The sequence below is a fragment of the Myxine glutinosa genome, chromosome 8 (assembly GCF_964187855.1).
Source record: "Myxine glutinosa chromosome 8, kmMyxGlut1.1, whole genome shotgun sequence".
Classification (NCBI taxonomy): domain Eukaryota; kingdom Metazoa; phylum Chordata; class Myxini; order Myxiniformes; family Myxinidae; genus Myxine; species Myxine glutinosa.
In genome coordinates, this window is record NC_136268.1 from 148,503,354 (window position 1) to 148,517,096 (window position 13,743).

The 13,743-nt window shown below is 44.3% G+C and overlaps 1 protein-coding gene across 4 annotated transcripts; it reads left to right on the forward strand.

Annotated features, from left to right (window-relative positions):
- The first annotated feature begins 950 nt into the window (after positions 1-950).
- LOC137433002 (uncharacterized) lies at positions 951-9,029 on the forward strand. Of its 4 annotated transcripts, none has more exons than XM_068125370.2 (4): positions 951-1,256; positions 7,079-7,373; positions 7,526-7,743; positions 8,561-9,029. In XM_068125370.2, the coding sequence occupies exons 1-4, from the start codon at positions 1,077-1,079 to the stop codon at positions 8,807-8,809; spliced, it is 942 nt and encodes a 313-aa protein (XP_067981471.2). In that variant the 5' UTR covers positions 951-1,076; the 3' UTR covers positions 8,810-9,029. The 4 variants fall into 4 exon arrangements, 2 of the variants coding, with proteins under 2 accessions (XP_067981471.2, XP_067981469.2); XR_010985616.2 differs by having other exon boundaries at positions 974-1,110; positions 8,468-9,029; XM_068125368.2 differs by having other exon boundaries at positions 974-1,256; positions 8,468-9,029.
- The last annotated feature ends 4,714 nt before the right edge of the window (positions 9,030-13,743 follow it).

Sequence of the window (13,743 nt, forward strand, 5' to 3'; positions counted from 1 at the left end):
CTCCCGCCTATCCCCACCACGTCGGTTCTCCTGCCCCCTCCCGCCTATCCCCACCCCGTCGGTTTTCCTGCCCCCTCCCGCCTATCCCCACCCCGTCGGTTTTCCTGCCCCCTCCCGCCTATCCCCACCCCGTCGGTTCTCCTGCCCCCTCCCGCCTATCCCCACCCCGTCGGTTCTCCTGCCCCCTCCCACCTGTCCCCACCCCGTCGGTTCTCCTGCCCCCTCCCGCCTGTCCCCACCCCGTCGGTTCTCCTGCCCCCTCCCGCCTATCCCCACCCCGTCGGTTCTCCTGCCCCCTCCCGCCTATCCCCACCCCGTCGGTTTTCCTGCCCCCTCCCGCCTATCCCCACCCCGTCGGTTTTCCTGCCCCCTCCCGCCTATCCCCACCCCGTCGGTTCTCCTGCCCCCTCCCGCCTATCCCCACCCCGTCGGTTTTCCTGCCCCCTCCCGCCTATCCCCACCCCGTCGGTTTTCCTGCCCCCTCCCGCCTATCCCCACCCCGTCGGTACTCCTGCCCCCTCCCGCCTATCCCCACCCCGTCGGTTCTCCTGCCCCCTCCCACCTGTCCCCACCCCATCGGTTCTCCTGCCCCCTCCCGCCTGTCCCCACCCCGTCGGTTCTCCTGCCCCCTCCCGCCTATCCCCACCCCGTCGGTTCTCCTGCCCCCTCCCGCCTATCCCCACCCCGTCGGTTCTCCTGCCCCTTCCCGCCTATCCCCACCCCCTCCCGCCTATCCCCACCCCGTCGGTTCTCCTGCCCCCTCCCGCCTATCCCCACCCCGTCGGTTATTCTGCCGCTTCCCCCACACCGGACACCCGAGCAACGCTGGATAACCCTGACTGTAAATAATAAAAGCAGCTTGAGTTATAGATAGATATATATGTGTCTCATTCTCTCATTCTCAAGAACCATAGCATCGTAATGTTGGCCCCGCCCCTTGACCGGAGCCTCCCGCTCATCCACCAATCACATCAATCGTGCGCGTGTTGTGCCTGCTCATGTCACTGAAACAAGGGAGCGGTTTCAATCGGATGCACAGGTGGAACAGTTACGGGGATCAATGAGAGACAATCCGCATGAGCGGAATTATGAACGTTAAGCAGACGGCAGGTAAGAGTGTGCTACTATCCAGGTTGATATACACTCTGTGCTCGGCCGTCTGCTACCTTGTCCTCTGCTTCGGACACGAAGACACCTCTCACTTGTTCTTCAACTTGTTCGATACCGTTGTTCCCACCGCGGTCTTTGCACTCCAGGTAAGAATTTGTTGGCGAGACGTGTAATAAACTGGGACAGTCACGTGGACCGAGTACGGTTGCGGATAGGTAATGTTCATATACCGATTGATCACGTGGACAGAGTGCGGTTGCGGACAGGTAATGTTTATATTCCGATTGGTCACGTGGTGCCAGTGACCGCTAAGAACCCAAAGGGGAAAATAAAGAGTGGAATGTCAATATGAAACTGCTTTTTCACGAGTCGTACCGTACTCGTATCTTGAGCGATACCTGCACTCCTCTCGTGTACAATAACTTGCACGTGCAGTGCACTGCACTATAACTTGCATGTGCAGTGCACTGCACTATAACTTGCACGTGCAGTGCACTATAACTTGCACGTGCAGTGCACTGCACTATAACTTGCACGTGCAGTGCACTGCACTATAACTTGCACGTGCAGTGCACTGCACTATAACTTGCACGTGCAGTGCACTGCACTATAACTTGCACTTGCACTGCACTATAACTTGCACTTGCACTGCACTATAACTTGCACTTGCATTGCACTATAACTTGCACGTGCACTGCACAATAACTGGCATGTGCAGTGCACTGCGCTATAACTTGCACGGGTAGTTGCTTTGCTAAAGATAACTATGCATTCCTGCTGTTGTTTTCATTTCCCTTTGTGTGTTCTCAGGTTTCTTCTTTCCAAACACTAAAGAACTCTCCCTGACACTGAATGATAAATTAATAATAGCTGCATTTAATGAGAAGATTGTTATATATTTAATCATTTCATGAATTTGATATCTCATAAATAGTCACCAATTTTAAATCTGATATATCATCAATTCAATTTGAAGTTTGATATCAGGAAGTCAGAAGACTTCCCATGTGGGGATGACACACAATTCCTCAAAAAAGAGAGTCTACCAAGATACAAACTTGTAAACCTATGATAGTATTTACCAGTCAGTCATGTTTGGAAGATTTAACATCAAATAACACTCATTAACCCTTTGTGTGCTACATCTGTTTTTCAAAATACTCATTTAAAACTACTTTTTTTTTTTTTTTTTTTTGTTTAAAAAAAGAATAATTTTTATCTAGTCACAAATCTGCAACAGCAGCACAAAAAGGGTTAAACGTTTGGACATCGCTGAACTACAAAATCGACATAACAAAAATAGCCCGTGTTACGGAGTCTACAATCTCCTGGTCTCGGTAACCTCCGAACCCCGAGAGGAGCCCCGGCAGAAAGAATATGTTACCCTGTGTTGAAAATCAATAGTGAAACCACACCAATGATTACAAATGAACAAAATTGTATTAGATATCACACACAGGAATAACAGTATAACAGATGGCCATTAAGAGTGCACTCTATATATATCTTATATAAAGTCAGGTAACCCACTGCGCTGCCAGCGAGTGAAAGGACACTCCTCAATGTCTCTATAACTTTTCCCAAGGCGAATGTGATTCACTCCAGCGGTCGATAGAATGAAATCCGGTCGAAGCCCGAATCTCGCTCTCCAGTCGATATCCGAAGCGCGTACAGTTGGCCTTGGAGATCGCCCCACCAAACTGTACAAGGGCGCCCTCCAGAGGCGCACCTTCACCGTTCACTCAGCAACCCCCAACGTAATTGGAGACTATGCGGTCGCACACACACATCCCCGACAGACGGTAGGATGTTGGTGTGAAGATGACGCGAGGCAAAACCTTCGTTGGTATCCGAAGCGCGGGGTTCAAAATGGCCGACGGTTCCTGCTTGAGCCGATGCGACGAGGTGGGGATTCGTCGGAATCACAGTGCCCAAATCTGACTACGCAGATTTCTCCCCCTCCAGCGATACTTCCTATCGCCGGATGTATTTCAAGGAACTCAAAATTCCCTCGCGACTGTCGGTAGACCTTGCTCATTACGGAGCGCTGACGTCATGCGTCTTCTCTGACTTTGCTCGCGCCGCTTCTCCCTCACCTCCTTGTCTTCCGGTTCGGTTTCCTGTTTCACTTACAGTTATCCTTTTTAACTTTTGATAACCGTTCGTGAATAATAAACCTTTGTGAAAATAATAATAATACATAATATCAGAAACATGTCCAGTGGGCGAAAACCACCCCAGCGGAAGTGACGAATCCGCAACACCCGTTTGCAATTCCTCTTTTCAGATAGTAACTCAAAATTGGGTTAAACTCAGTACTTTGTTCAATCACGAATCTAGTGCATTTTGGAGTGTATGTGTGTGTGGTGCATATCACAACAATTTTTTCACAATTTGAAAAGATTCCACGAAACTAGGTGTACCTGCGTATTTACGAATTGGGTAATGAAGTGCCAAGAGGGGTGGGCGGGACAACGAAAGATTCCACGAAAACTAGGTGTACCTGCGTATTTACGAATTGGGTAATGAAGTGCCAAGAGGGGTGGGCGGGACAACGACTGTCAATCAGCCTGATTGGGGCAGAGCCGCTAGACACATTTGACCGTATGTTATATCGTCTACAACATACGTACATTACTGTATCATTACAATGCGAGACCATTTATAAAGTTTGGACGACAAGATTTATAAACCAGAACGGCGCACTAGAGAGCACATGCCTCCACCAGGCTGAACAGTTTACATTTTGTATCCCACTGATAGGTCAGATCTGGATCATCTGAACCTGAAGCAAAATCTAATCCGCTTGTTCTTGTCACTTACCCAACTCATCCACCAAGTTTGGTCATAACTCGTCCACAACTTCTTGAGATATTGTGTTACATATCGTTTTTGGCCCTATCACTCGATGGTGAAGAATCACTGTGAGAAATTAAAAACAATTGTTGTATCAGGATCCAGAATTGGATCTTCACCAAAATCGAATCGACTTGTTCTTGTCACCAAACCAGCTCATCCACCTAGTTTTGTCATAACTCGTCCACAACTTTTTGAAACATCATGCTATACTGTACTGTCGTTTTTGGCCCAAATTCTCAATGAAGAATCACTTAAAAATTATTGGATCCGGATCTTCACCAAAATCGAATCAGTTAGTGTTTGTCACACACCCAACCTCTCGACCAAATTCCATCCAAACTTTGAGACTTTGAGATATCCTGCTAATGGACGGGACAGAGGGACAAGCATGAAAGCATAACCTGCCCACCATCAGTGGTGGAGGTAAAAAAGGCAAAACAAATTCTCAAAATAAACTGTAATTTTGCACAGGATCACATTATGGAAAATAGACCAGGATAGTCGTACACAAAGCTTCTCTTCCAAATGCATCGTAAGTTATTTAACATCCACAAGCGATTGCACATAGCATAGCTGTGCTCGTGCTTCCTCCAAGAAGTGTATTCAGAAACGCCGTGCCAAGGTGTGCTAATTTCATGATCCAAATTCTTGTTTAAACTCTCATTTTAATGGAGTCTTCATTGGCCTACAAACATTCCCATAAAATTCTGGGAATGCACGAGGGAGTTAAGTGAGTAGCATGGCAAAAGTGCATTGAATGGGCCACTGGATTCTCATGATTGTATTGAATTTTCACATCGTTTAAACCTTTAATTGCCACATCTCCTTTCAAAATTTTCACCTTTTGTTGTCTTCTAGCCTGAAATTAAATTGCATTACATGTTCCATGCAAATAAAATTATTTACACACTTTATTTACCACCACAACCTCCAAGTGTAAAACAAGTTCTACAGATTTCAGAAAATTAATTAAAAATACAAAACTAGAATATCTTGGTGGATAAGTGTCCACCACTCCCTGCGCATCGTAAGAGCGTGACCAAGGGTTGGCGTCGGGAAGGGCATCCGGCCATAAAAAAAACATTGCCTCAAAAAGGGAACCATGATTGTCATGGGGCCCGCAAGGCTAACCCCCGCTCTAACGGGGAAAAATGGCCTTAAAACGATCATTCATTTTTCATTCATTCATATTTATATAAGTGTCCACCACCATGACTTGATACCTGGTGGAAGCACCTTTGGCAGCAATTACAGCTGTGGGTCTGTTGGTATGGGTCTCCACCAACTTTGCATACCTTGATTGGGCAATATTTTCCCATTCTTCTGTACAAAACTGTTCAAGCTCAGTCAAGTTGCGTGGGGAGCGTTGATGGACAGAAATCTTCAAGTCAGGCCACAGATTTTAGATTGGATTTAGGTCAGGGCTCTGACTGGGCCACTCAAGGACGTTTATGTTTTTGTTCCTTAGCCACTCCGGTGTATCTTTGGCTTTGTGCTTCGGGTCGTTATCATTCTGAAAGGTGAACTTCCGTCCCAATTTCCGCTTTCTTGCAGAGGTCAGCACTTATTCAACCAAGATAATCTAGTTTTGTATTTTAAATTAATTTTCTGAAATTTGTAGAATTTGTTTTTCACTTGGAAGTTGTGGGTTACGATGTGTAAATAAAGGTGGAAAAAGTCTGATTTAATGCAATTTAATTCCAGGTTATAAGGTAACAAAAGGTGAAAAATTTGCAAGGGTTATAGACTTTCTCTATAGCCACTGTAATGTCAAATCTACCATAAAAGATGAAAGGTTTTCATAAAACATTTTCTGTATTAATTACTTCTGCATGTATTTTTTTTAATCCCACATTATTATATTGCAATTTTATGAGGACATTTTGTTTACCAAAGTTCAGAAATGCATGCATCTGTCATCATACTAAAATACACAATTTGATGTCTGTTTGTCTGACCACAATACATTCGGTCGCTCATTACTTTTCCAATGTCAAACAAACTTGATAGAAGGAGTAAGGGTCACATGATGGAGGTAGTAGCAAATCAATTTGCCCCTCTCCAAAATGGGTTTTTCTTCCTTGGCCAAATGCCGTGTTAACGTGTATAAATAGCTTCGGCGTTTTGTCAGGAAACCCCCACTGGAAGTAAAAAATGTATTATAAACCACAAACACGTATGATTGCCTTTTTAAACTGTTGCTACTGCTGTTTAACGATTAACTTAAAGGGTGGAAACCTGGTATTCTTGAGGCATAAACTTGTCGCGTCCCCACAGCATAACAGCCCAGAGGTTAGATCTACTGTAATCTATATACCACAGAGAGGACAATAACAAGACTTCCTGCCGCTGCCTTGGGGAGTGCACTAGTTTCTCCAAATGGACACATTTAATTTGTAAACCATTGTCCATACATGATATGCAAGGTCTGAGGCTACTACTACCTATTTAGCGATCCTAACTACTCACTCCTACCTTCTAATGGGGTCGGCTGGAGAAAAGTTTTGACCCACCTTTTACAAACTGGCTCGATATGTCTTTTTGTTTGAATAATGGCGACTGCCATTTGAAATTTAGCTAGAGTGGTGGTAAAAACGCACCTACTGTTCGCAAAGGACACCATGCTATTTTTAATGTCTACCAACTAATGTTAGCAAATGGGATCCCCAGCTTTATATCCTTCGGAAGGAGCGTGTTTTATGATGCAACCGACGCCTGCCCACAAAGCACCTATCGACAGTTTATAGTTGGGTCAAAGTCGAACCCGGACTATACGGCTCAAAATAGAAGTGTACATCTTGTGTAAAAAACCCGTCGGACAATGAGTGTCTTTGTCTGCAAGCTAATTCAAACCGGGTTTATTTGAGGCACTGGAAATGTCATATCAGATGTCAAGGTTTGCATTTTCTGGAATTTGTGTAAACTAGACTTCTTCTTCTTTTTCTTCTTCTCATGCCCTTTTTTTGAATTGCTGCATTGGTGTCTCGGATTAACATGGGTCGAATCACGACGATGACTCTTGATTTAGCCTTTTTTCAAATGGAAGTTCAGAATTTTTTCCATCGAGGAATTAGGTTTGTTTCCCTATCCATCCACGTACCCCCAACAGATTTCTACAACTCTTATTTTCTTGGGGATTCTCCAAAAGCTGGGTCTCGTTGCCCCCACGACAACTTCTTGGCATTCGCTCTCACCTTTCATCCTACCCGGTGCTGCATTTGTTTGCCAGTACCAAACCTGGTTGTGGTCCGTCACTCCATACAGGCAGGCTTGCCACCCGCTAGTTCAATGCATTGCACCACTTGTTGCCTTCGTTTTGCCACTAATCCTGTCCACATCATCCCACACCTCTGCTGTCTGCATAGCAAGTGTCGTTCTTGTCTCAGCTGGTGAATTTACAGCAAGTAAGTATTGTATTTGCATCCAGTTAAGTCATTTATCTTGCACTCACCTCCGACGTATTAGCGGCCTCCCTGTATTTCACTCTCAGGATTCTGAATTGGTTCCATGAGCAATTGGTTAAAGGCTGAATAATGTTGGAATTTTGTTTTCACAGGACAACATTTTTGGCAGGGGATTATCTCTCCACAGGCTTTGGTTGATGGTGTTTCATTGATTGGACGTGTACTCTACTTATCCCTGCTGGAACCCATGTTTGGCATGTGTAAACAAGCTGACCAAGAGACGGTGCATATGACGGTGCCTTCACTTCTGTTCCTGTCTTCCCTGGGAAGCCTGCCTTTCGTTCTTGCCATTCTGTTGTTTCATGGAGAGGTCAGTGGCACTGTGGCATCGCACGTAAATAGTCAGTTGGTGACACTGGAGTGCTCGTTCTCAACCGTTAATTGGTGATTAAACTCGGGCATGGTGTGAAAATAATTTGTGTTCTTGGTTGAGCGCAGAGCGTTGGTTCTGCGAAGGAGTTTCTTGGCCACGTGGGTCATGCTGGGTAGTTTGCCATCTCCCTCCCAGTTATAGTTAGGGCAGGAAGTTGGCCATGGTGCCGGCGATAGCTTGCCCACTTGCTCTTCGCTCGCAAAGGACACCATGGGATCTTTAACATCCACCAACAAATTTTGGTGGATGGGATTCCCAGTTAACATCCATCCAGGGGATGGCAGACACTGATGAATCACCCTGCCTGTGCCCAGGCTAGACAGCTTGGATGTGAGTGTATCTGTCGGCCACTTATTTATTACATACTGACCCATGTGGAAGGAGGAGGGATAAGTTGAGAAAATGAGGAAAATGGAAGTTAGGGTGAAAGAGAGAAAAGTTATGAGTGCAGAAGAAAAGGAGAAAGGAGGTGTATTGTGCAAATATCCTGATATTTTTGTATGTGCCAGAAATAGATGCATTATTGGTATATGTATACTGTGTCAATTTTTGCAAGAGACGATAGCCAGAGTGTTTAGATTCACCATTGCGTGGTCTTTTTGCAATTCTTTGTGTTTGGGGATTGTGTTCTGTGGTTGAATGTCCTGTGATATTCCCTAAGGAATTCTACATGTTTGTGAGCAAAGGAAGCTGGGACAGTCTGGTCTTCCTCGGTCTACTGATGGCCATTATCATCCTCAATATGCTCTTGCAGCTCTCCCTCCTGGCCTGCCTGCATGCTCTCTCCCCATTCGGCGTGGCACTGCTCGATCTCGGCTACACCGGTCTGCTGCGACCTGCCTGGCTGCTCCCTTTGACAGGTTATGGCCATCGATACAGGGCTGCTGGATTTGTCTTGTGCATTGCTGGTGCATTGTTGTTTGTGAGTGCCATTGTGAAAGAGGGTTACCAAACCTTGAGGCACAGGACGAGGTCTGAACAACGTGTTGATCGTTTGCCTTAAAGATTATTCACAACTTTCCTTTTTCACCATTTCCCCCAATGCCGTTTTGTACTGCACCCATGAGTGATTAAGCACAACTAGATTCATTATTCCACATCAGCGGTTCATTTCATTTCTAGCAGTTATGGAACAAAAACTGAGTATTTGGAGCTTGTCCTACAACAATAACGTGTAATCCAATATTGTACATGTAAAATAAATTCAACAAGCAAGATGGAAATCGACTCGGTTGGATGGCTTTGATAAATGGATGTCCTTTCTCCTACCAGTACTGTTTTGCTTGAGTAACATACACTATAAAGTATTGGGACAATAAGGAAGTCGGCCCGTTTATCTTTTTTCTGTGTTTTTTTTTTCAGATGAGTAAGTATGCGTCTGTCACTAAAACTTTCTATCAAAAGTTGGCAGATATCAGCACAATTTTGTACCATTCCTCCTTCAGAGCAAGTTCAGTTTTCGCTTCGTCTGTTGAACCTGACCCTTGAACAGCATCCCGAGGTGTACCGGATCCAATGATTTGGTTTAAGCTGGGGTTTTGACCAGGTCACTAGTGGATGTAACATGACAATGCAGCATATAATAAAACAATAACCATTCCTTTCATTCCATGAGGCACATCGGAGCTGCTGAGGAGTACAATCCTGGACGGGTCACCACTCCGACACAGGATACTCATTTTGCCGACTTCAGAAGGATGACAGGCTGAGTCAACCCACCTGGTGTTTTTTCAACGGCACGACAGGGGCTCAAACTCAAGACCATAAGATCTTCGGTCCGCCACCTTGACAATGCAGCATAGGTTCACGATATTGTTGTGGAACACTGCGTTTACACTTTATCCGAACAAAAGAGTCGTTTGCTGTTGGAGTAAGGGGAGTGGGGCAGGGCGGGGTGGAGATACTCCACAACGATAATGCAATATGGAGAGGAGAAAGAAGAGGTTGAGGAGAGGAACGAGTGATGTAGGTGGTATGAGGTTGCGAGTGTATAAATGTTTCACTTTTAACCCCTCAGCCCAAATTGGGCTAAGGGGTAGCGTCGTCCGGGTGTCCGTCAACTTTTGGTTTCCGTCAATTTCAAGAAGAACGGCTTGTCCGATTAAATCCATTTTTGCAGTGTGTTGGGGTTGAGTAGAGGAAGGTTCTTTTCGAAAATGGGCACGCTGCGATTTTCAATATGGACGCCACGGGAGCCATCTTGAAATTGGTTTCCTTCAATTTCGAGCAGAATGGCTTGTCCGATTAAATTCATTTTTGCAGTGTGTGTTGGGGTTGGGTAGAGGAAGGTTCTTTTCGAAAATGGGCACGCTGCGATTTTCAATATGGTAGCCATCTTGAAATTGGTTTCCGTCAATTTTGAGCAGAACGGCTTGTCCGATTAAATCCATTTTTGCAGTGTGTTGGGGTTGAGTAGAGGAAGGTTCATGGGCGCGCTGCGATTTTCAATATGGCCGCCACGGCAGCCATCTTGAAATTGGTTTTCGTCAATTTCAAGCAGAACAGCTTGTCCAATTTAATCCATTTTTGCAGTGTGTGTTGGGGTTGGGTAGAGGAAGGTTCCTTTCGAAAATGGGCACGCTGCGATTTTCAATATGGCCGCCACGGCAGCCATCTTGAAATTGGTTTCCATCATGCATGGGCTGAGGGGTTACGCCCGCTTTGCGGTGCTATTTTTTGTTTATGTATCAGGCCTTTCATGCAAATTATCTGCTCTAAATTACGCTGCTGTGAAAAGGTCTTCTGCACATTCAGAAGTTACAATATATAGATGTTATGATCATCAACAATTTACTCAAAGCTCGTTTTTTTGCTACTGGTGAGATACCCATGCTACACACGGGTGGGAGGCCAGAAGCAAACGGGCAATGCAGATAAGGCGAATGCCAAAGCACGAAACCAATAAATTCCACATTCCTGTGGCACCTTCAGTCGCACGTCGGACATGGACAGCAAGTTCGTGAAGGACTTCCATGAAAAACGTACCCGTTCACAAACGGGTACGTTCACGTATAGAAACTTCGATCGTGGGTCCGTGGCGAATCTGCATATGGCGTTCCGCGAAGTTCACGTTTGGAAAGTAGAAACCATCACGGCATGTCGTCATTACTTGAACTCGATATCTCTTTTTTTCATTCCAAAGAACATATTTCCAATCACAAATTAATCACAAAATAAACTGTTAACAACATTGTTGATGTTTCCTTCATTGTAAAAACTACCAAGTCAACAGTTAAAAGGATTTTGAGCCGATAGGTGTTACGGGCCCGGCAAGATCAATGGAGACAGCGATCCGTTAGCGTATACACCGCCCAAATAGCTATGTGGAATTCTCATGTAGAGATTAAACTCACGTCGTTTGAACTTTGGCCGAGGTCATTTTTTACTTTTAATGATGTTTATATACGAATCAAAAAAAAAAGATAATTGGTTTTGGGTCAGCCTTTCCGCATATCTCGTGGGATTGTGAGTTGGAGAGACGACCGTGATGGCGGCGAGGGGGTTGGCATTCTCTCAAGCAGGGATTCAATCCATGTCCTTATAAAAGGTCTTTTTCCGAGGTCACCGAGTCTGATCGGTGCAGCCGTTCAGCGATCGGTGCAGCCGTTTGTGCGGCACACGGGAAAATAACGTTATGCGGGAGTCCAAACCTGGAAATGTTGGAGGCCAGAGCTGAAATTGGAAAAATAATATACCCTATTTTACTCCAGGAGATCCCAGGATTACCCACCCAAAATATCGTTGCGATCAGTTCAGCCGTTTTTGTGGTACCTTCGAACGGACAGACAGACATTTGGTGAATTATAGTAAGATTATAACGTTGATTGTTGTTACTACAGCTTTGTTTGTTTTGAAGAAACCAAGCTTGTCATTTAGCAATCTTTAATTCACATCGAGCAGAATCTTCAAAAACTTGTGATCACAACAACTCAAAGTAAAAAGATCAACATCGAATTGTGTTTCTGCATAAAGGAAACGCATTGAATGAAATAGCTCCGCATTACTCGATTTTCAAGGTGTGGTATCCGAAACACAATCAACAAGTATAGATAAACATTATCTGTAATTGACAATCCCAGGGCTGGAAGACCCCAAAAGCTGTGTAATGAGGATGAGAAATACTTGAAGATAATATATTCCTTAAGGAATAGAAAGAAGACAAGTGTTGAATTGACAATAGAACTGGCAGAAGGCTCAGGTATCATTGTCCATCCATCAGTAGTATGAAAGTCACTTTTGAAATCAGGACTTGAAGGTTGTTGCAGTAAGAAAACTTCTGTTAAGAAAAGGTAACAAGAATAAAAAGCATAAACATGCACAATAACACAGAAATTGGACTATACAACCAATGGTCATATATATTTAAAGAGTGAGGACGCAGAGGCCTTCTTCGTGGATCCCCCTGGGGCCCGGGAACAGGGTCGCACCTGCTCCCAGAGTCCTGAGAAGGTCCCAGGTCCCCATTCCATGGACTCAGCCCCCAAGAGGGCAAAACAGACCACTCTGTCACATACTAATGGGGCGCAGGTGACGCGAAAATCCGTCCAGAAAACAGTCGAGAACCCCGACCTCTCCCCATGACGGGGCGGGCTCCACAAAATAGGTCCCCAGCTTATATGTACCTAATCAAAGACTACGTGCGACGACGAAAATCTGAATCTTCTAAAAATCTTTGCTTGAAGCCAACAATTAAGCATGGAGGTGGTTCAATTCGGGTTCAGGGTGCATATCCTCAAGTGTATTGGAAAAATGCTACAAATACATTTTAATCAACCATAATATCTTCAGTGATGTAAGACCTGTTGGTAAACAAAGAAATACGAAACAAAATTGGTATTTGAAAGTGTCCCGAGAAGAATTTCAATGCATGGTTTTGAAGGAAAAGGGTAGACAAACTCGAGAGTAGTTCATATCAAGGTATATTGTGTATAATATGGTTATTTAAAAAAGTATTTTTCATAAAGGTGTATTTGCATTAAATACTGTTAGATTCATTATTATGAATCATAGGAGAAAAATGCAAAATGCTTAACTATTGTACAGCAGTGTATAAAGTTATTTACAATTTGTAATAGAAGCATTTTAAACTACGATGCATTCGGTAGAGAGCATACCTCCGCCAGGCTGAACAGTTTACGTTTTGTATCCACCGATAGGCCGGATCTGGATCCAGACCTGAACCAATATCGAATTGGCTTGTTTTTGTCACCTAACCAACTCATCCACCAAGTTGTCATAACTCATCCATAACTTGAGATATTGTGCTACAGTGCCTTCAGAAAGTATTCACACCCCTTCACTTTTTCACATTTTGTTGTGTTAAAACCTGAATTTAAAATGGATTAAATTGAGATGTTTTGTTACTGATCTGCACATAATACCCCATTATGTTAAAGTGGGAATTTCTTTTTTTATTAATTCTTAAAAAATTGGTATTCATCTCATCTCGCGAGATCTTGGAGACGGCGGCAGGGATTTTCGAAGCTCCACACGGTCTCCACGTTTTTCGAAGTTAAGTCTGTTCACAATTGTATTTTGTCGAAACTGTATTTATCTTTCGGTGTGTGAAGTTATTGTGTGCAACTTTGGTTGTTTCTCGGTGTTTATCTTTCATAAATTGATCGTCTGTTTGCCGTGTCGCGAGCAAGGCCTTGTACAGTGTGCACTGTACAACCTTGAGGCTTTGTTTTTCTCTCAGTGGTCCGTCGTTTGTGATCCAATAACTTTCGTTCTCTGTATTCCCAGTCTTTTCACCCATAGCCTACTTCCTTGTGTAAATCTCAACTCAAAAAAAAAAAAAAAAAAAAACATTTCCTTCTCTGTTCTCATTCGTTTATTCATTCTTATTCATTCGTTCGTTCTTCGACCACGTGTTTCTCCCCCATTTCCCCAGATAGTTTTCACTCATTAACCTTCAATGTTTACACTTTCCCCTCA